This window comes from Hermetia illucens, chromosome 5 (assembly GCF_905115235.1).
Source record: "Hermetia illucens chromosome 5, iHerIll2.2.curated.20191125, whole genome shotgun sequence".
NCBI lineage: Eukaryota > Metazoa > Arthropoda > Insecta > Diptera > Stratiomyidae > Hermetia > Hermetia illucens.
The window spans coordinates 71,338,537-71,362,483 of record NC_051853.1 but is presented as its reverse complement, the minus strand read 5'-3'; the positions used below and the strand labels follow the sequence as shown (position 1 = coordinate 71,362,483).

The following is a 23,947-nucleotide window of genomic DNA, read 5'->3' as shown; positions in this document are numbered from 1 at the left end:
ATGAAGCAATAGTCGTGGGTACCCTTCACGAGTCAAAATCGGAAGCGGAACGAAGCTTAACAATTTTGATGCTCGATTGGTGACTTTGAGGCAATGACTATCGAAACGAAGCTTATTATCGAGAAAAATTCCGAGGTCTGAGTGGAGCTTTGGTATGGTAAGGGAACATTGACTAGTGTGGAGTATGTTTCGCTTTGTAATCCGCCGCAACTATGAACCTATTGCCCAGAGTCGAAACATAGTATTAAAATTATTTGGAGCTAATTTTGAATTTTGAACAACAGCAGATTAATGATATAGTTATTTCAATGGACATCTCTGTTCCTTAAATAGATGTCGCTTGTAGGTAATTGGTACAACAGTTTTCAAGGACCTAATGCTTGAGACGTGTTTTTATGTGAATTCTTCGATGCTGAAATCATATTTATCCGTTAGGTGTGTTTCAGTGATAAGCATGATATCTATTTCGTTGTTATCGAGGAAAAATTTCAATTCGAATTTATGTTAGTTTATACCGTTTGGATTTCAACGGCATATTTTAAGGGTGCTCATTTACTGAGGTTGCCAATTAGTTCCTGCATTATTGCTTGCATGGAGTTTATAAATTGGTTGAAAGATTACGCGAGTGAAATAACCAATCCCTTAAGGTTTTGCTGCTGTTTATTATCGTAATGTTCCCCCTTAACATTTGCTTTCAATGCGGTTGCGTATTTAGTTGGGGTTTGAAGTTGTTTTTCGGATATTTTAACACGGAGTTCACCTATGTTCGTTATGGGAGGATATGCTACCTCGTGGTAAATTGCTTTTTTGTTTCACTTTTGCGTATATTGGGCTGTGTCGATAGTTGCAGCATGTGGTCCACCACAGTTGCTAAACTTGCTTTACGCTTGCATCATCCTTTTTTTTCATGGAAACGTTTGGCACTTTACGAGAAGTTTTTGGGTGGCAGCATTCCTGGCAATGACACTGACACTGGCGTAAAATGAGCAGGGTTTTGGCAGAGCCTTGATCTTTCTGATGATCAGCGCAGCTAATGACATTCTTTTCAGTGCGACTCTGGCTGTTCTTGGAGCTTCGCACAGGGAGTGTGCCAGGTTGGTCGCCAACAACTTCGAACGCGATGTATTGGTGGTCGTTCGCTGGAAAGTCTTCCAGAACTCGCAACCCATCCACTGAATAAAATTCTTTTCAAATGTAGTCGCGGTCTTTTTTTTTACATTACTGAAAACGAATGAACCAAAACACATTTTTTCTAATTTTGGAGCGACTGTTTATACTGAAACCCCTGAAAATTGTGTTTGCTATTTCGAGCGACTTGTTGTTGACTATTTATAGAATTTAATGTGGCAAAACTGGCGTTGACATTCGAACTGGTCGCTAATTGGGGCTTCATTATTTCGTGAGTCTACTGTATTTCAATTCTAAGGTTTCCGAACAAATATGTTTTTATAAACTTAGAATTTCCGACAAAAAGGTTGCGTATTAAAACATTCATGGCGCACATCTTTCAAGCGGAATTTATGTTGAATTAAATTCAATTTCGGATGACTCATAATAATTCACATCCAAACTGTAAATTATATGGACAATAAACGTATCTGGCAATTCTCCTACAGAAAGAATGCCCTGTTTAGTCCCGCCCATTGTCAGTTTTCCTCGAATCCAAAAAGTAAACACGGAAAGCAAGCGAGTGCGCAAATACGCTTCGGTGCACACACACTTGCTTTCACGCGCTCGGCACATCCTCCCAATGAACATTCACCGCGGATAATACGCTTCCAACACATTGCACGCAACAGTCGAGTGCCATTCGGGTAGGACAAGACGGAAGGCGGCCCAGTCCCAGCCTACGGTCCCCTTCAAACTTCCATGCACACGCACTGTCTATAGGCTCCGCGGATCCCCAACGAAACCGCTTGGGGGGATGCGAGACCCGCTGTGGTCCAGCAAGCAGCATCTGAACGTTTCTCGGTCAGTAGTGACCGTGATTACGAAGCGTGAGCACTTGAGTCCGTTGTCCGTTGAATGGGATCTCGAGCCGCGAAGTTGATTGGGTCGAAATAGTGCGTGAGTGCAGAAGGTGAGAGGGGGTAGCAAAGGCCAAACCAATCTGAAAACCGCAAAGCTTTTTGCCAACGGCCACTCGCTCACGGCACAGTTTGTTTCGAAACGCGGTCGCCGCTGGTCTTTGTTTATGTCCACTGTGCGTGGTGAGTTTCCCGCTTGAGAATTCTCGGAAGCGACGTGACGTCATTAGCTGAAGTGACAATCGGTTTTGGAAACATTTGCAACCTTGAGGAAGTGCGTAACGATTCCAGATAAATCAACTCATCTGTCCGCAACGTCCGTACTAATTGGAAAGTAAAAATCCCGGCTGCATGCGAACCGAGTGACCGTGCGCGCTGATTAATGACTAACCCGCCGCCGCCGTCATGCTGTCGAGCTTCTGCCAGCGCTGACGTGCGCCACTAGTCATCGTGGGGAAAGCCCTCTGCAAAAAAGTGTTATCTCCGCTTTTTACTTATTTACTTTTAGATTACTAATCAGGCGTGGAGTACTCGAAGGTTGTTTGCCCCACGCGAGTTTCTTGTGTTGTGTTTACGTGCAAGTGGTAAAAATCTGTTTCGAGCGAGTGAAATTGTGACGCTGGAGGTCTAGGTGAATCGGTTGAGCCGCTGGCAAGGAAACAGTTTCGAGTTTTCCCGAAAACCGCCAAAATAGCTCCAAAACATTCGTCAACACAACCGCTGCCGCGAATGCATCTGCCGAGTGCGAGCACAACGGCAGTCTACAGCAGCTCGTCCGTTGGCAACATTAGTGCGGACTGGAGTTCCGGTTCCGCTGCCACCTACAAGGGGGGCATGCTGGAGCCGCCCCCCAATGGCAGTGGCAGTAGTTCACCACAACGATCCCAACAGGACTTGTGGTGGACCGAGCGGTTGGTTCTCGAAGCGCAGCAGGAGTATCCTGGCGAACTAGGTAATGTTGGAATGCACTTTTCCTGCTTTCGAGCGTTAATTACTAAAAATTATCCAAACTTTATGATTTACCCTCACACAATCTATCTCCGGATCCACGTCTACAACTGATTTTATGTTCTTTAGACATTGGTTTTTTGGCTGATTTCCGTAAATTGCAAACAAATTTCGCCAAGCATTCCCTGATCTGTATCCGAGATCGAATTAATACAGTAAATAATGCTTTAGATGAATTTTATTGACTTCCATGTTAAAGGTGTCGCGGTTCATTCAAGACTGAAACTAGCAGTCAATTATCTCTACGTTAGCGACCTCCTTGAATAGAGCTTTTGCTAAAGGACGGGTCTATCAGATAGTAAAGGATGGAGAGGTGACCGTGGTAACTTGGGGAAAAAACTTAATGCAGACACCCAATATTTACTGAATACGCATTGATTTGTATGATCTGATTTTTTTAAAACTAACAAATATATCTTAACAATGAAGATTTAACTTAAGTAAAACAACACCGTATTTCGAGAATCAATTGTTTCGTTTCTCAGTGTTTATTGCCTTCTTCTAATTCATGCTTTAATTAATGAGAAGCTGTTCCTTAGGTTGGTGTTCTTTTCAGGAGTTTTTTAGCGATGAGGTTTCTTGTACATGTCTGTATGTGTTAAGCGTTCTGGTGTTGTTAATTTCTTTGATCATCCTCACTTCTCCTAAGTGGATAGCATCCCATTCTCATTCCATGTAAAATATTTCGAACATTTACTTTTTTCAGGGGTAAGTTAATCCGTATGGATGAGGATGATCCAGCCCGGAAAGTCTATAAGGGCAATATCTATGGTAGAAAAAGAAGACGAGGCAAACCCTGCCTGAGATGGAGCGATGGCGTAGGTCAGGACGCCAGACACTTTTAGAGATATCGAATTGGTGGACCTCGACGCAAAACCAGGATGTCTGGAGTTCCTTATTAAGGCAAGCCTAGACCGGATACCAGTTATTGGGCCATTGATGATGATGATCGCAGGATTTCCGTTAGTGAATGTAATGCTACCCGCTGCAGTTGGGGAACATCAGCACCAAAAATGTGATGTCTGATACCCCCGTAAGCGGGGCACTCACATAGAAAGTGTTCGTGGATTCCGCTTCCTCATTACAGGATGGACAAGTATTTTGGATAATTCCTATTCTGAACATATGCCCAGCTAATGAATTATCGCCAGTCAGAATGCCCACAATACTTCTGCATGTCTTCCTGCTTTTCGACAGGATAAACTTTGCAGTATGTTTGTTTGGTTTTGACAGGAAGAGTTTGGTCGGTCTAGCAGCATTAAGGCTTCGCCACCTGTCATTATGGGAAGCTTGCTATCAGTTTTTGATAGCACCATCAACCAATGCTACCGACACTCCAATTGCTGGTTCCGGTCAGGGCATGGGGAAAATTGAAGCCTCTTGTGCTAAGGCATCCGAGAATTCATTTCCCTCTACACCACAATAACCAGGTATCCAGAGTAAATCGACCGCATTGAATCTAGAAACAGAATTCAATCGGTTTCTACATTCCTGAACGATTTTTGAAGTGATCAAAGTACTACTCAACGCCCTGAATGCAGCTTGATTATCACTACAGATTGTGATACGGCTGCCCTTCAACCGCTCGTCAATCATCCAGGTTGCTGCTTTTGGATCACATACACTTCAGCCGGAAGGATCGTTGTATATTGTCCCAAAGGAGAAGCCCATTTCTCGTTTTTATTCGAGAGGAAGACTCCTGCTCCAGAACCATTTTCTGTCTTTGAGCCATCGGTGTAGAAGACGTCAGTATATCCTGACACGCCTTCTTCTAGTTCGTTCCAGTTTTCTCTCCATTTCAAGATAACATCTACCAAGCAGATGTATGGGGATCTGAGAATCGGAATGCATTGCGAAAACTAGATTCAGTTCTCCCAATCACTCTTCCAATGCTCTGGGCGCCCCACGTCCGTTGTTTTCCCATAGATCTAATCGAATTAGTCTATGAGCTGCAATCATTGCAGGGCTCTGGATAAACAAATCCAGGGGCTGCAAATAGAGTAATGCATTCAGAGCTGCGCCGGATGTCCTGCTCATGGCACCGGTGATACCCAGACACACAGTTCTTTGCAGTGTGGCTAGTATACACTGAAAACTCTGTTGTTTCACCTTAACCCGCAACATTACGGATGCATAAGCGAATATCGGCCTAATGATAGTAACATATATCCACATTACTACCTGAGGCCTAAATCCTCACGTTGAGGCAAAGGTCCGCCTACACAGCCCATAAGCTGTGAGAACTCGTTTCATCTTTATCTCTACATGTTTGTTCCAAAGAACCTTCTTGTCTAGAATAACTCCCAGATATTTCACTTCTTCGAAAAGTTGAAGGGTTCTACTCCTCAACTCTGGAAGGCAAAGACCATTCAGTTTTTTCCTTTTTGTAAATAATACCATTGTGGTTTTATTTGGATTTATTGGAAGTCCATGCCTGAGACCCCAACTGTCAATTAAACCAACGGCACATTGTGTATTTCTACACACCATCCCGAGATCTCGACAAACAGCCAGCACAGCCACGTCATCCGCATAAGCTTGAACGTGTATTGGCAGATTTGGCAGTTCGCATAGTAGTGAGTTGATCAGCATACTCGACAGAAGCCACCTCCTTGAGGGCAGCCTGTCGTCGCTTCCGTTGTTAGGTAGCGATCAACACCCATTTCAGCACACAACGATCTCTGCATTAGCATAGCCTAGATCCACTTTATCAGAGTTTCGTCAACAAGTTTGCTGGTGCTTGTACACTGTAACTCACGTTTCCGCAATGTGCATTAGTATTAAGAATTGTGTTTTTTTCGATTTTTTCCTGTTTACATATTTTGATAGTTAATATGTGGTTGTCGTTTACCCATTGGTAGGGTATAGCGCGTCACCTATGCGCCATCGTTCGCGGTTACCTGAAATGGGCTTTAGCATCCCCCATGATTTCCTGAGATGCCTGTACCTCTTCTCTACTGTTCTGTGCCAAGTGCCTTTGGGGCGACTCAATCGTCGGCTCTCCTCCTAGGAGACTGGACCTCACGGCACGGCACAGCCAGTAATGTTCCTCCTTAATGTGTGACCTATCCACTGCCGTTTCTGCCGATTACAGTGCGTACAAGTCCCAGACCTGGACGCTGATCAAGTTCTTCGTTGGTAGTAGTACCAGGCCAGCGTACTCCGATGATAGGACGCAGAGAGGTGTTGACGAAAGCTTGTAGCTTTTGTGTAACAGTGGAGTTTATTTACTAAGTGTTACTCCACATAAAGAACACTATCACAAAACAGTCTCAACTTGGTCTGGGTGCTGAGATAACTGCAATTTGAGATTTTAGACAAGGCAGAGAAAGCAGATCTAGCGCTGTGAATGCGTCGGGCAGCACCTGGTTCGGTGCCACCGTCGGTAGAAATCACGTTTCCTAGATATACATACATACAAGTGAGGATATACTGACGTCTTCTATACCGATGGCTAAAAAACAGAACAGGATTCTGAAGCAAGAGTCTACCTCTCGAATAAAAACGTGAGAAGTGAGTTTTTCCTTTGGGACCATATGCAATGGTCTTTCAGAATGGAATGCATGCGATCCTCAGGACGACAAAATGGATGATTGACGAGCGGTTGAACGACAGACGCATCGATTGAACCTGGATCGGAACCAGCAATCGGGTTGTTAGTGGCATTGACTAATGCTGGTATCAAAAACTAAGAACAAGCTTCTCATTGTAGCAGGTGGCAGAGCCTTAATACTACGGCAAAGTTTCTAATGTCGAAAAGCAGGAAGACTTGCATAAGTATTGTGAGTATTCTGACAATCCATAATTCACCAGCTCAGAATAGGAATTCTCTAAGATAATCCGTGTTCATCCTGTATTGAGAAAGCGGGATGCACAGAACATTTTATATGTTAATGCCCCGCCTATGGACGCAGCAGACATCAGATTTTTGGTGCAGCTATGCGCCAACTGCAGCGGGTAGTATCACATCCACTAACGGAAATCTTGCGATACATAAATGAATCCGGGGTATTCCGTTGGACAGTATAATGGACCACTGGGGTCTGAGTGCTGAGTGACTTTACCTCTCTCCACTTCATACGCACACATAGATATACAAATTGATCGACGCCTTCGATGGTCTGCCCATTAATACAGGAAAGGGACCTGCCAGAATGACAACTTTGGTTTTGTTGGTGTTTATATTCAGTCCAACTCTACTTGCCTTTCTATCCAAATCCAGAACCATTTGGCCTAGGTCCATGACCCGGTGAGAGCAAGCAAATGTCATCAGCGTATTGAGGTGTTTAAGGAAAGATGTCATCATCCATTGAATTCCCCCATCCTCTGGACAAGGCAAAACGTCACCAATAACAAGGAAAAATACAATAACATCGGTAACAAGATGCAACCTTGACGAACTCCGCTTTGGACCTTAAAAGCTTCCGAGATTTTACCTCGGTGTAGCACGTGAATTTTTTCAGAAACCCCTCCAATTCATTCATAACGGATCTCCTTTAAGATCTTAATGATTATTTCCTTTTTTCACTCTCTGGGAAAAGTCTAAAATTCGTGTAAGAAGCACATCTGCAGTAACTACATGTGCGGCGATAAATAGCTCTGTGGGGAGACCATCAAGTCCAGCGACTTTACTCCATTTAACTGCATTGATGGTCGAAATGATTTCTTTTCTGTTTGGAGGAACAGTCCGTATCCGCATGTTACGGAGACTAATTATTTCATCTACAAGAGGCGGAACCGCACCTGATGTGATACGATTAAGAACCATGACGAAGTGTTCTCTCCACTTTTCAGTTGCTCGCCATCGTGAATGAGAAGACGGCCGTTGACGTTCTTCATAGGACCATCGAAAGATTTGGGACCACATGCAAACTCTTTCTTGATGCGGTAAACACTTCTAAAATCATTCTCTCTTGTCAGGGAGCAACTACGCTGAACTTGTCGGGATTTTGCTCGGTATCGGGGTTCGAACGCGTCACGTCCTTCATGACTGGCAGCGGTCAATCGAGCATTGAACCCTTTCTGTTCATCGGTCCGCTTCCACGATGCCGCAGTCAACTAGATCTTATCACGTCCTTCGGAATGTGGCTCCCGAGGAAAGAGCATTTTTGATGGCCGCCCAATGCTCATCGATATTCCCAGGTGGGTTATTCAGTATATCTACCGTCCCATCAGCAAGTTAACTTTCCCATTGTCGAGCGACAGCTAGACCATACAAGCGGTTGATATTGAATTTAGTGAACTCCAATCCTACGAGAAGTGACGGACTGTACTACTTATCGCAAAGTGGTCTATCTGATTGGTCGTACGATGTCCGCCAGTTGAAACCCAAACGACCTTATGGCAGGCTCTGTACTCAAACAATGTGTCACCAATACGAGACGGTGGAGGCTGCAAAAATCTCCAAACCTCCCACCATTATCTTTACGGTCGCGAAAACCATATTTCCCTATCACATGTTGGAGCAAGTTGTTGTAAGAGCCCACCTTAGCATTCAGATCATCCTTCTCCACCATATCGGATGTCTCCATTGGTGCGTAGCTTCGTACAACTATGATGCTTTTTAACCTGTACCAGAATCTTGCAGTCAGAAGCCGTAGTCCGTTTTCGAAAGTCAAAGGTGCGTGAGGTCAGCCCGCCATTCGAGGTGTTGTTGACGTTAGCAATAAAGTTGCAAAATTTGCAGGTTGTTAGCCTATAAATTTCTACCCCTTTAAGTCGCCTATTACGACAAGCAGGGAAGGCTTTGAGTGTATTCTTTAGCCCCAACGCACCTCCCAACGCCGTTGATATAAATGAACATATTTCCAAGCATTCGTTGATGGGTTCCCATTTAGCAGAAATCAATAACAAGAGCCTTTTTCAACTGCTTTTTCTAATTTTTTTTCATACTTATGACTTTACGCACATAAATTAGACAAATTTGGAAGCACTTTAGATGCAGTAGATTTACGTCAAAACTAAAGAAATATTTTGTTGAATTGGTTATAGGTCATTTAGAGCGCCTGGGCACGTGATTTACTGTCTTTGCATTCTCACGTTGCAGTATCTGGATTCTTCGGCCACTATTTTGTTTCTTATTTTTTGCTATCATGGAGTTAATTTTAAGGAAGTGAAATTTAGAGTCGATAGTTTCTATAATTTCTTCTTTATAATAGTTTGGAAATGATACTCTGTTTTACGCTATTAAGACTCGAATAACCCTATAAGGCCCTTGACTCGCGTGTGATTGCGATTCACTTGTTCGGTTCCCTGTTCCTCTCTGTGAATAGAATAGAGAATAAAATTAGCAATTTTTGGAGTTAGATTTTTAGCCAGTCTTTTATGTGAAAAAAAGGAAAGAGAGGTTTCCTTTGTGTTTCGGTAATCAATTTTTTCCTTTCCTTCTGAAGAAGGAACAAAACACTGAGGAAGGGAAAAACTGATTTCCAAAATACTGCATATGTTTAATAAAGATAATTAGATCCAACATAATCCAAATCGTTCGAGCGACCGCGTCTTACAATTTCGGGAACCTAACAATGTATAACTTGCGTTGTCCACTGAGTCCTCCCATCTGCTTCCGGATTTTTTTGGTGGTCGTTTCCTTTCCACTTTGCCTTACGTTTAAGTAGGCACCTGGGAATTCTTTGTCGTCGATGCACTTTATATGGCCTGCTCACTGGAGCTTCCGAATCTTAATATTGAATCGACTGGCAATTGTCGGATTGCGTTACCCAGAGCAATATTAAATAGTGTTGAGGTCAGTCCATCGTCTTGTTTTAATCCGGAGTGTGTGTCGAAAAATCTTGTTAGTTGGTTTCGTATCTTTACTTCAACGTTAGACTGACTCATTGCCATTCTTATGAGTCTAAATTAGTTTCTCTGGAACTTCAAATTCAGATTTTGTATTCAGTATTTTGTAAAGTACCGGCCCCCCGATAAGTGATATGCTTGTTTGAATGTGTATATTTCCATAACTTAGCCAGTATCTGCTTCACTGAGAATAACATATCTGATTAATCGATGACTTTCCACATTGAAATCCTCCCTGACATTCGATTATTTTCGGCGGCACTTTGTAACATGTACACATTACGATATCCTTCCTTCTTATAAATAGGGCAACTGACACTTTTGCGTTAATTTTCTAACATAATTATATCAAACAAAATAAAAATAGAGTTTTTATGAGCTCACGAAGTTTGGATGCAACCTCGCCTCTCACCTTTAGAAGGTATTCCGTCCGCATTCTGCGGTTGTTGTCGATGTTTCTCAGCGCTTTTAGTGCGTATTTGACTTCTTCGCGGTGTAGGTTGTAGGACAGGTCCCTGTACAACCTCTGCTATTTCTATTTGCGGAGATGGAAACATTAGGCCCAACGATTTTTCCCTGCTGCATGAAATTTTTCGGGAATCCAATTTCGGTGCTGTGTCCTTTTTTATAAACACTGTGAAGTAGCATCCGCCAGCCCGAATTGTATCTGTAATTGGAGGAGCTGCTCCTCCGGGTTTCACCACGGTGGCATCCTAACCGGAACGGCGGTCAGGGCGGCAGAAGGCCCTTCGAGATGCTTCCTATCGCGTGACATTATCAGCGGAGCAACACTAGAAGAACTTGAAGGAAAGCAGACAAGAAAATCTAGACCACCTTTTTAACATGGAAAGAAACAGGTAGTGCCGAATCTTGCGGCCTAAAGTGTTTTACTTAACAAGAGAACAATAACAAGAAGAGCACTTCTGTAGTGATTCACTGCAGCGTCGGGGGGATTTTATTAATTTATTTACAATTTTATTTTTATTAAAGGCCCTTTGATTAATTCGACTTTTGTTTTGGATCAATTCAATTAAAAACTTGAAAAAAAAATCCATCAGAAGGAGTTCTTCAATCCACGAATCTTCCAATTATATTCTAAAAATATTCTCATATGTCAAAATGAACCGGCAAGGCCTACTTAACATGATTACTCTGTATGAAGTAGTTCTTCTCCCTCTAATCGGCCTTGTGCGCCTCAGTGCGCCCGGTATCCCTCCGCCACAGCTGTATATCGTGATTCTTCTTCTTCAGCCTTTGTCCCATTCAGTAAGGGAATCGTTTTGATTTTTAAAGGTTAAAATATTCACATAAATTCATTAACAATAAGTAAAGATTCCATTTGTTTTCTAAATTGAAAAGATGTGTATTTATTGAAGGGTAAAACTGTACCCTGTCATGAGAGAATTCGGTATCCCGACGAAATTTGTAAGACTAGGCTGACCCTGACTAATGTGATCACTCTCGAAACCATTCAACATCAGCAACGGTCTAAGGCAAGGGGGTGCTCTACCATGCGTCCTCTTTAACCTGGCCCTGAAGAAAGTGATTCGCAATGCAGATGTCAATGCAAGGGCATCATCCTCTCCAAGTCTACCCGACTACTGGCCTATGCTGACGATATTGGGATTATGCGAAGAACAACCCAAGATGTACAGTCTGCCTTTATCGGCTCGCACTGGTCAAACGAAAACAATAAATAGAGAGACTACAACTTTGAGATTGTTGAAAATTTCTCCTACCTAGAGTCGAAAATCACAACCAATAATAGCATATTTCATCTTACACAAACTGTTTCGCTCGAAAAGTCTCACCATAGGGTCAAAGCTCTTACTGTACAAAACTATGATCTTGTCAGTCCTTACGTATTCCTCGGAGACCTGGGTTCTTAGCACGAAAAATTGTGAACTCTTGGTCGCGTTTGAGAGAAGAATCTTCCGCAGAATTTTTGGTCATCCTCATGCAAGGGAGGATGGATTATAGCCTACATAACAACGAAATTTATTAGCGATACCATGACCGTCTGGTTGTGGATAAAATCCGACTGAACAGGTTGCGGTGGGCAGGTCACCTAATCCATATGGATGAGGACGATCCAGTCCGGAAAGTCTATAAGGGCAATATTTATGATAGGAAATGAAGATGAGGCAAACCCTGCCTGAGATGAAACGATGACGTAGATCAGGACGTCAGGCAGCTTTTAGGGATATCGAATTCGTGGACCTCGGCGCAAATCCCCCTCCTACGCAGGCCTAGCCCGGATACTGGTTGTTACGCCGTTGATGATGATAAATTTCTTTTGGGTATTATGGTACATGTGTTGAGGAACATAACAAAATTTCTTAAGATTTTCAACTCTTCATATCGGGAGGTTGGGGGGCTCATGGCTAAAGTAACGTTTTAAACGGTGAGGCATTTTTTGATCTTCTTATAAAAGCAGTTCTAAGATGCGGCTACAATTGTTCCTATAACTTCTTTTATATATGGGATTTCTCAAAACGGGTTAGTGAGTATATTTCTGTGATGTTAAGGAACACATTTATAGAATAAAAAAATGACTCTTTCTCGATTTAGAAAATGAATGTCCCCATTAATAAAACAATTCGAGTAATTCGATATTTTGTTGAGCCCCTACTTTAACAGACAGGGCATTGTTGAATTGTCTTCCATTTGTGTCGAAAACTTGAGGGGGGATAAGGTGAGCTCCTGCTATGTAGCCATAATCCTAGGGTCTTCTTCGGACACAGATTGATTTGGAGGCCACAATCAAAGCCGACTTGCACAGCGGTACTGGTTCGTACTGAGTGCAGGCTCAATATCTATACCAGGGGATGCAAGGCCTAACACCTCTGCCGAAAATAAAGGTACGGCGCGCGAGTTGTACAGTGCAATTCCAAACAGCTTTTAGGGATATCAAATTGGTGGACCTCGGCGCAAAACCGGAATGTCTGGAGTTCCTTATTAAGGCAGGGCTAGACCGGATACCGGTTGTTGCGCCGTTGATGATGGTGATGAATTCCACGCTTGAGCCCATGAGGAGCTCTCCCTCCGATATGGGCACAACCACCATGAAACTCTCACTAGGGGGCAAACCGCAGGGGGGGGGCCTGGAGAACATCCTCCGGGAAATGCTCTGGAACATATGCTCTCAGAGGGGTATTTCGGTTCCAATGGTACGAGATAACCTGCGGTCAGATTTCGTGGCAAGAGCCACTTCAGATGGGAAGACACTCCCCAACGGCGGTTACACTCACCTAATTTGGATTTCTTCTCATGTCTGAAAAGTACTTTATGCCATCTTTTGTTCAACAATTGATACCTTTAGCCAGATTCAGTTGTGCATCCTTAAGAGATCAATTAGAAGGTAACTCCTTGCCCTTTTATTGACATCAGATTCTCATTTTCATGCGAAATTTATTTCACTCGACGGCTTGTGACTGGAAGTTTTAGTTTTGATACGATTTGGATAGAAAGAAGTTTATTCTTGGATGCTTTAGTAAATATTAGCAACGCTGATTTGCCTACCCTGGTTGCGTGGATCTTTTTGCAATTTTTCTTATATAAAAAAGTCTGCGTTCCATGCACGAATAGCAAGTTTTCCTATGATGACATATATTACAGTTTTATAATTATTTCCACCTGGCACAGCATTTTTGCAACACACTAAATGTTCCAGTGAATACGCGATGTTACAATGGAAGGTTTTTAGCGATATGTTTCCAGTGAAAATTGCGTTAATAAGTTATGAGTTTATGTCAATTTCCACCACTGTATAACCAGTCAATTATGGCCAGTCAGAGTGTCTACAATACTTCTGCACATCTACCTGGTTTTTGGCAGGATAAATTTTGCAATATGTTTACCTTTATCATTTTCTTCTACACAATAGTAACCAGTCACCGTATTGAATCTATATATGGAGCCCATATGAGTTATACGTTCGACAATTTTTGAGGTGATCATACGTAAAATTGTTAGATATCGCCTTCTGTTTGTAGTTAAGTCTAAAATTAATAGACCATTAGCTTAAGCCCAACTACAATTTTATTTTTATTATGTATATATATTTCGGGAGCAACTTACTCTCTTCATCAGTACAAAGCTAATACGTCTAAGTCCACAGGTCGAGGCAAAGGTCCGTCTGCATAGCCCATAAGCTGACAGCTCGTTTAATTTTTGCCCTCTGGGGGTGAAGGCTGGTTAATTCTGTCTGATAGTTGCCAATCAAAGATTATGGGAGAGGGGACAATTGACGCGAGCGAGTCAACATGTTTGTTGGTGTTGGTAAGAGGCAAGTTTGATGAAGCTATGATTTTATCCGAGGTAAATAAAGGTGGCAGCCTTGAATCCAGGATTTGGTTTTCAGTTTTAGCCCGAGTGGTCGGAAAAGGCTTGATCGAAAAAATATTGTTTACCTCTTGTATTCCGAGTTCAAATTCGCGCTGTTACAGCAGTTTGTGTGTTTCGTTATGCTATCCCACGACTCCAAACTTATCTTTTGTACAGCATTTAGTATGATGATAATAATACTGAAGCACGTTCACACTCATTGAAAATTTATATAAACAAAATAACGATAAAAAAGGGGACCGTGTGGTGGTCCCATACTAGTCAACAATAGACATATGTACAATTATACGCCCGAAGTATTTCGATGAGTCATGGAGTATATAAAAAGCTTTCAGAATGAGCCTGAATTTCAATACCTAGTTCTGCAGTTGACATTTGATTCTTTATAGGTGAAATATTAGCAGGGATTGTACTTTATTGAGTATGATTTGTTATAGCATCGTCAAAGTTTTGAAAATCCTTGGTTCGGTTCTTGGTCGTACGCTTCAACTCTCGCCGGGGCGTTCCCATATTTAGATTTCCTGAGGATTCTTTAATACTTATCGGCTTTCTGATTAACTAGATAATTGAACTCCGATGCTGAAATAATTCCCAAATTAAAATTACTTCGGCTGGAAAAAGTAGCTATTGAAAGGATTAAGCGAGCGCAGTGGAATACAGCATCGTTAAAATAGAGCGATTTTCTGCAAACGGAATGAATGAATTAACAGATGGAATATAAAAAGTTGTTGCGTTGTAAAAGAAGGCTATCATTGGATACGTGATATGTTTTACTTGTGTGACGCGTGAATCAGATATAAATAAAGTTGCTGGTAACAGTCATTGAAGGATGGTTTAACAATTTGTATTTAATCGATTCATGCGTTTTAAAAGGGAAGTCATTAATTTTTATAAAACCGAAAGTGAAATACTGAACGACGGTCAAAAGTTTTGTCATTGACTGTGGCTTACGTGCCTAATTTCGAAAGAAGTGCTGTATTGATGACCAGAACAAATAATCGTATACGTATTTTTCCTTTTCAAAAAACAACTACGGTTTCATCCAGAACAGAGGCAACTCATCAGACCCTGCCTCTGCCCTGGGAGCAGCGTGATCGAAGTGGTTACCAGATGTAGTTCGCTCCCTTTTATTAATTCGAAAACACGTCATAGCTGCCAATTCAGGGGAAAACGGCCTAGTATTTCTGGCCAAAGCTGAAATATTTCTTGTTTGGAATGAAGGAGGCCCTAAATCCGCTATCCACTCGATGGCGGGCCGGGCCAATTAGAAAGCGAGCGAATTACATCTGGCAACCACTTTGGGCACACTGCTCCCAGAGCAGAGGCAGCACCCGACGAGTTGCCTCTGCTCTGAACGAAACCGTAGTCGTCTTTTCAAAAGAAAAAAATTCAACTTTGACCAAAATGAGGCTCCCATGGACCAGAAAAGTGAGAGGCAGTTTCTCTTCAGTTGGTTCGGCAAGCTATCAAGTGGATGGAGGATTCAGGGCTTCGCCCCTTCCAAGCAAGAAATATACGTATGGATTTAAATCTGAAAATAGTAGTGAAATTTTGAAATACTTCAAGGGGTCCTTTATATCTTTTCTTAAATCATAAGCACTTTGTAATGAGACGTCCTTTAAAATCTAACTTAAGAGTTTTGACACAGGCCAAAAGTACAAATGTTGTTTTAGAATTCTGTAAAGAAGAAAAGTGTGAAATCGTGCATTGGAATGCACTGCGTAGAGCTACTATTCGTAAATGTTGAGATCATTTATATTGTGGTCGCAAAATCCAACGTTTGATGAGAAGGGAAAATTGATGAGTTTTAACTCTTTTTCTAAAAGAAAAAGAAGGAAAAACACTTTTTTACTTAGTTTGTATTTTGAATATTTCGAAAGCAGAAGTTATAGGGAACGAAGTTATGAAGCATAAGTAGAATGATGAGTCATGTGACTATTGTTTCATAGGTTTCATTGATCGAATATATGATTCATTCGACTTTGTAATTATGATGATATCAGATTATGCGAAGACAAGTACTAAGAGATAAGTGAATTTAAAGTCCTTTTTATTTTTTTCTGTGCAGTTCACACTTAACAATAATTTTTTATGAAGAACAATAACGTGTAACTGCTAAGGGGACGACCACATGTGTTATCTCTAAATAAAAGAACCGAAGGTAGAAGCTAGTATAGAAAGAGAGACAGATCAAAGGAACATTATTCAGGATAAAGACAGAAAATCTATAGGTTCAAAGAGAATGCGGAGAAAGGTTTCGATCTAGTGTTTTGTAACCCTATTATAAAAGTATGTAATAATTTACAGAGTGTTGCGCTTAGAAGAGGCATACTTCGACATAGGACATCAGTTTAACTTAGTGTTTCCTGTTCAGTCCTTGGTGGAGTATAGGGCATCCACACAGTCAGATTGTGCTTCAGTTTCATTATGATCACCGATAACGCTGTACAAGTGAAGTGAGACGAACACAGACACCCACGATGACTGGGATTCGAACCCAGAGCAGCGAGATTGAGAGGCTGACGCTGTACCCCTCAACCATCGCGCCGTCACTCCAATTAAGGAAAATGCTTTGAGCTAAGACGTTTTTGGTTACAGAATAATTTTTATTATTATTAAATTAAATTAAAGACGCACTCCTAGTCGTGTTAAGAGGGAGAACCACATTATCGATGGCTACTTTGTCCAGCGATCGCACACGGTACAATTGGTGGAGGCATCCTGATCGCTGTGAAGCCCACTTCCATTCTGAACCCATCTGCTCTTATTCCTTTTCTTCTTACGGCTGTGCACATTATGTATTTCACCGTCTAACGCAAGTCCATTTATTTATTATTCTCTGTGTATATTTGCTTTGTCTTAGCCTCGTTCACCTGCAGGAATTCTTCGACAGATTATCGGAAATTCTAACTAGCTTTCCAATTTTCTCTTCCCTGTTTATAGTAACTTTAATCTACGAATACTCATCTGACTTAACGATCTCGGATCTCCCTCCCTTTTCAAAAACTTCCACACTTTTTGATGCACCTTTATGAACGCGTGTGCCGCCTTCTCTTCACCTTGTCCTCTCTAATCCGTTTATATGATAATTTTCCCAATCCCCAGGTAACTTTCTTTATAACACTTTATATCTCGTCCTACACTCGAGTTCAATGCGCAAATCGCTCGTCTTGAATACCACGTTGTGGATAAGGCTGCTAAGTTCATTTTTTGAGAGGCGAATTTCAAAGGTTTGAATTCAACTCGGGCGAGTATCTACAACGAACCTCATCCCATCTATTATGTTGACTTCCTTAACATGCTACTAAGTTAACATGCTATTTGTTACATCACTACTTCCTCCAAGTCCCGGCGCTCCTATTCACTTTCGTTCGCTATTGCCTATAAAAAGCTTCGTCTGAAGTTCGCAGCAAGGGAAAAACCTCTTAGCAAACTTTAGTAAAATCATTCATAACTAATCCAAAGAAAAATATCTGGCCAGTGTCGAAACCGCCTATAGCCCTAGGTGCGGATGGGAGAAGAGTTCGTGGTCGCTAGTCGTAAGTTTTGCAGAATTAGGGTGTTCGGATGGGGTTTCAGGGAGAACCGACACCTCAGCGTCCGTATCGGCCAGGAAGCAATGTCTGCTTAGGGGGTCGAAAATCGAGAAGAGTTCGCTGCCGCTAGTCGTAGATTTTGCGGAATTAGGGTATTCGGATGGGGTACGGGGAGAACCGACACGTCAGCGTCCGTATCGACCAGAAAGCAACGTCTACTTAGGGGGTCGAACATTGTACGGCGACGTGGTACTGCCCTTCGGGTAGCTGTCGCCGAGGCACTCAGCGAGTCTAGTTTTTTGTTGCGTTAAATGTACAGCCGGTAGTACATTTAGTCGCTGAAGCTTCGTATTTACGATGGTACCAGCAAATCGTCGAAGTCAATGAGGGTCCCGACGTGTGACTACCCAAATGCCCATTTCGGGAAGCAGATCTCGACCGTGATAGCGATCGAGATCTACCTCCTGAACGTAAAGTACCAACCGTCGCGGCGAGCTTTATGACCTCGTCGACCAGTGTTGTCACCATCGACTTAAGCTTGGCGACTTCCCGAGTTGTGTCGGGGAAACTCCCAAGACCACGGGGCGCGCGTACACCTCGTGCACTTTGTCGGCCGTGACGAACAACATCTCCAGAGATCCGGAGTCCGCGCAGGCCAAGATGACGCGGGTGCTCTCCGGGAGTCGTTGCAGCGAGAGAGACCGACCTTATCCCCAGCTGCTTCATTTCTCGTAGTAATTGGCTGGGGGTATGGTCGCCTAGCGCCAGTTCATTCAGCAAGTGATTAAGCTTTGCTTCCTCACTCACTGAAAGGCACCGAATCAGCCGCTCCTTCAAGCGCTACGTACGAGCACTCCTCCAGCACATCCGTGACGAGTCCAATGGTCTTCTCGTCGAGACCGATAAGTAAGTGTTTGAATCTCGTGGCGTCCGCTATGAAGCCCGCCAGCGCATTTGTCCTTGCATGGGGAACTATGTCGGATTGCGCCGCCAAAAGGGAGGCACCCTAACCGCGACTGCGGCAGCATCGCGCCTTCCTCGGATTTCTCCTCGCGCGACATATTTCCGTAGAGTCATACCATTCTATCTAATTTGCTTTCTTGGCACGTCATTTCTTATTCCAAATCCCGGCGCTCTTATCCATTTTGGTTAGCCACTGACTGAAGCTCCCAGAAAGGGAACTCTCTCAGTGAACTTTAGTAAAATCATTAATAACGAATCCAAAGAAAAATATCTGGCCAGTGTCGAGGCCGCATTGGCATGCGAAAATTTTCATCAAGTTGGCAGACGAGTTGGCCTCATAATTTGGGCACCTTACGATCTAGTACTACTCCCAACCTACTATATTTCATTAACTTCTAGGCCAAATGTAAAAATTTTCATCTGCATATTACCTACACGGATATTTCCAAGGCTTTTGACTCAGCTAATCACACAATATTTCTGTCCAAACTTGCCCCACTTAACATTCTTCTGTCTATCATTTTATGACTTGTTTTCTATTTTTCTAATCGAACTTGCATCGTTTCTGTTGATATATACCATATCCCATTCTTTTCTTCTGTTTTCTGGTGTAGCAGAAGAATCAATCTTGAGTCCTCTAGTATTCTTGTTCTTCATGAACGGTCTTCCCTCTTTCTTCACTTGCTGTGGCTTGCAGGCCGATGATAGACTGTGTGTTTCTGCAGTGGAACTTAGACATTTTGGTTCACTCTGTTAATGAGTTGATATTAAGGGGTTAGGGGTAGTCAGAGGCCCGAAAAAATGATGATTTTCAAGAATTTTTTTTTCTAGTTCATTGCTTTATTTTACAAAAATAAAAACATAGCTTTAATGCATCATGTTTCGACTTGACTTCACCAAAATTTAAAAAAAAAAAATTAATAATTTGAAAAGTTATCGCTGTTTGTGTGGAGCCCGTTCCTCCAGAAGTCCCTTGCGGTGATCATCACAAGTCCTTGGAGATTCATCTGAAATCAATCGGATAAGAGAAATTCGTTTTATTAATAGATAATCTTGTGCCTGATCGAAGCTTTTTTTTTTGTTTTCAAAATTAACAAAATGGCGGCCTCAGGAAATTTTTTTCAGATTTTCGAGAAAAAAACCGACAGTTAATTGTTAAAAAAAAATCGAAATTTATGAAAGAAAAAAAAATCCTTCGATCAGGCACGAGTTTTTTATGTTTTCCATAAGCAGAATAAATTTTATTGAAATCTACCGAGCGGTTTTTAAGTTACAGTGATCACCAGTTCAAAAAACATAGTTTTGAGAAAAACGCATTTAAAGTTTTGCTATTGATTTATGTAGAGTTATACAAATTATTTATTTACTTACACTGAGTCATCTATTCCTGGGCCATATATATTTTCAGAACTTCGAAGTTGTCTTGAAACCTTTCTACAATCACGTCCCATGGTAAATCACTTGAAAAATAATTTATTTTAACACAAAACTATCGACTATCGACTGCAGCTGCTGCTAGCTACCGGCTCTCGAACGCTCCGTAGCGCCCAAGCGCCCTTTGTTAATTGTTGAATAACTCGAAAAGAATTTGTCGGATTCACTGTAAATTTTCACAAAATATTTTTAAAATATTATACTTTAAGAAAATGCAAAAAAAAAATCAATTTTTTGAAAATTCTGACTACCCCTAACCCCTTAAATGTCAGTAAATGTCACTCTCTACTAATCCTTTTCCCTTTGTTTTTCTAATCTTTTAGCTGGAATCCTTTATCATATCTGAGTTCGATTCGAGACATCGATGTAACCTTCGATAATAAGCTCCGCATTGACAACCAATATCTTAATGTTATCAACCGTGCTTAAAGAACCTTTAGTTCTATATTCGTTTTTTTTCTAGGTTTGACTCTGTCCAATACCCTTCCTCGAATATTGCTTCGAAATCTGGTCCCGTTTCGGTAACTTTGTTTGAATGATTTCACTAAAAGGAGAAGAATTGGAGTCAAGGGCGTATGTTCTTCAAAAAACCTAAGGTTTATGGACTATGTATAGCAAATTAATGATCAGTTAAGATTTGAAGGCTAAAAATCGCATTCTACTTTTTAAATGCGTTTTTCTCGAAACTGCATATTGAAAACCGACTGCCACCATAGCCCAAAATCTATCCAACCAAATTCTTTGAAATGTTCACAACTTATCCAGAATATATTTTTATTGTCCGTAAAGTAGGATAATTGCCATGTATTCAGTAGTTTTTTTTTATTCATTAAAAAGCACCAAAATCCTCAAAAAAAAGTTTAACACGGCACCAAAAATTTAGCTTTTAATATTTTTTAATAATCCTAGTTTGCGGACTGCAGTTAAGTCTTGACGTTAAAATGCCGTTTACTTTGTTTCTTTAAGATAATCGTAGCGCCCTCTAGCGTGACAACAGAACAACACCTTTTATTGGAGGTGGATGTATAAATTGCTCTGTATTTCAATAACTATGTGATCGGGTTGCAGAAATTACTATGCACGCTAAAGATATTAATAAATCTATGGTGAAAAATTCGTGTTTGTATCTTTATCAAGTTTTTCACAAAAAATTAAAAAAAAGCGGCCTTAAAACGGGATGACCCCCTTAAGAGTTTCTCCTTTGGGTAATTTTTACCCATCTCCGATCTTTTAATCTGTCTTCCCAAAAATTATACTATACTCGATGTGAATACTCTTCTTAAACCCTCCACCAACCCGATGAATTGCTCTGCCTCTATTGACATCAGTTATTTTGTATAGCACGCGTAAAGCAGAAATTTCTGTGGTAACCTATTTTCACTCATCGATTCTGAGGCAATGTCAACTTACAACAATTTGTCCGGTGGAGTCCTCTGCCTTATAAAGTAGTGGAATATTTCGAGAATATTCTGGAGTCGAACAAAGATGGACAATAATTAAGACTTGCCTTTTCTTTTCGCTGGTAATATTTATTGATCTTGCAAATACCGATACTTCGGGGATCACTGGTTCCCTTATTAGTACTGCAAGTCTTAATAAATATTACCAGCGAAAAGAAAAGGCAAGTCTCAATTATTTGAAATGGTTTAATCGCTAGAAACATCGCGAGATTACACTTAGAAAACTAGACAATTATTAATTAGGGAAATCTGGAAGAATTTTGACATTCTCAAGTCAATATTAAAACTTCCTCGAATGAGATAAGAGACAACCTTCTGCATTTTCAAGCAGAAAGTTTTGTTGCAGAATTGATTCAGATGAGATAACCCAAAAGGTTGGGTGGAGTTCATTTAAGCCAGCATAGAGGCTGCTCAAAACCTCAAATAAGTAATTAAACTATAACGATTTTAGATAGGGACTTGATTTCGTCATGTGGGTACCTTGTATAAGTTAGATAAGGTGAGGTAACGGAAAAACTGGGGGGGGGGGGGGGGGGGGGTTTGGATGCAATTATGATGTTAGTAGATTTATTATCCCTTTTAAAGCCTTTCGTTAAATTTGGACAATAAAGTCCAGGAAATAAATCCTTAGTTAGATATTTTTCGACTTTTATTAACTCTTATATGATATTTGCTTCAATCATATTTAAGCCCGTTTATCAACTTAAGGATTAAGGGAGTCTTGAGTCCGCATCCACTCGATGCCGGACCGGACCAATGGGAGAGAAACTTTCTCCCACTCTTTTTGGTCAACGAATCCTTCTTTTTAGACTATACACCCAAGTTTTTACAAAAGGGCAGTTTCGTTCAAGAGGCAATTATCAGAGGTGGATTCACCCTTAATCCTTAAATTAAAACATTACTTCGTCTAAGTTCCTTTACCCTGGACGAAACCGTCATCCTCCCGTCTATCAGCATTTTTTTTTCAGATGTATAGCTCTCTTTCTTCGTTCTGTCTTTCCTTGATTGTTGATTATTTCGTGTTAGTATCTCAGTTATCAGTCTTCTTTATTTCAAGATACTGATGCTAATAGCAAGCTTATCAGTACTTTCATCATTGTCATTAGATGCGGAATAAATGCAGCGGGAAAGCTGTTGGTAGTCTTTTATCCAATATTCACACCGACTTCACCAAAATACGAGTATATTCATATAGCGGAAGGGGTTCTTGGATTATCCAGGCAAAAAATATGAATAAGTGAGCAATTTTGAATAAGCTATTAGTTTATCATGAACTCCATCGAGCGGAGAAGCGACTTCAGAGACGGAAAAAGGAAGCCTTGGAGAACCAACAAGTCTGTGAACTAGAAAAGTATAGGGAGCAACCACACCAGACGCGCAAGTTTTACCAACAAGTCAACAGGATGAAGCCTTATACACCTCGATGCTCATCCTGCCGAGACAAAGAAGGAAATCTGATTTCCGACAGAATGGGCATATTAGAGCGATGGGTTGAGTACTTTGATGAGCTACTGAACAACCAGAACATCGGCGAGTTGGAGGTCCCGCCAACTGAAGACGACGGACAAATACTGCCACCACCAAGTTTAGGAGAAACAGTCCGTGCAATTCATCGGCTAAAAAATCATAAGTCGCCAGGGGATGCCGTATCATGCGTCCTCTTTAACCTGGCCCTCGAGAAAGTGATCCGTGATGCTGAGGTAAATGTAAGAGGTACGATCTTCTTTAAGTCCACCCAACTACTGGCCTATGCTGACGATATTGACATCATGGGAAGAACGACCCGAGACGTACAAACTGCCTTCATCCAGATCGAGCAGGCGGCGCGAGGTCTTGGGCTGCACATCAATGAAGGCGAGACAAAATATATGGTGGCAACGTCAGCACCGAAGACGAACCAACAACATCAAACCGCATTGGTCAAACGGGAAAAATAAGGATAGGAGAATACAACTTTGAGACCGTTGACAATTTCTCCTATCTAGGGTCGAAAATCACAACCGATAACAGCTACGATGATGAAATCCGCGCACAGTTGTTGTCAGCCAACAGAGCCTATTTCAGCTTACAAAAACTGTTCCGCTCGAAATGTCTCACCATAGGATCAAAGCTCTTACTGTACAGGACTACGATCTTGCCAGTCCTCATGTATTCCTCGGAAACTTGGGTTCTTAGCAAGAAAAATTGCGAACTCTTGGTCGCGTTCGAGAGAAGAATCCTCCGAAGAATTTTTGATCCCCTACATGTGGATGGACGATTCCGTAGCCTACACAATGGCGAAATCTATGAGCGATACCATGACCGTCCGGTTGTGGATAAAATCCGACTCAGGTTACGGTGGGCGGATCACTTAATCCGTATGGATGAGGATGATTTC

General features: G+C 41.6%; 1 protein-coding gene across 2 annotated transcripts in view; it reads left to right on the top strand.

Annotated features, from left to right (window-relative positions):
• The first annotated feature begins 1,807 nt into the window (after window positions 1-1,807).
• The window catches only part of LOC119658283 (protein lozenge), a 126,240-nt gene continuing 104,100 nt past the window's right edge, over window positions 1,808-23,947 (top strand). Inside the window, exon 1 of one of the 2 annotated variants that reach the window (XM_038065574.1) lies at window positions 1,808-2,979. In XM_038065574.1, coding sequence (XP_037921502.1) covers window positions 2,757-2,979 — 223 coding nt within the window. In that variant the 5' untranslated portion in view covers window positions 1,808-2,756. The remainder of the gene's footprint in view (window positions 2,980-23,947) is intronic. The other variant, XM_038065573.1, reaches the window with a different exon arrangement.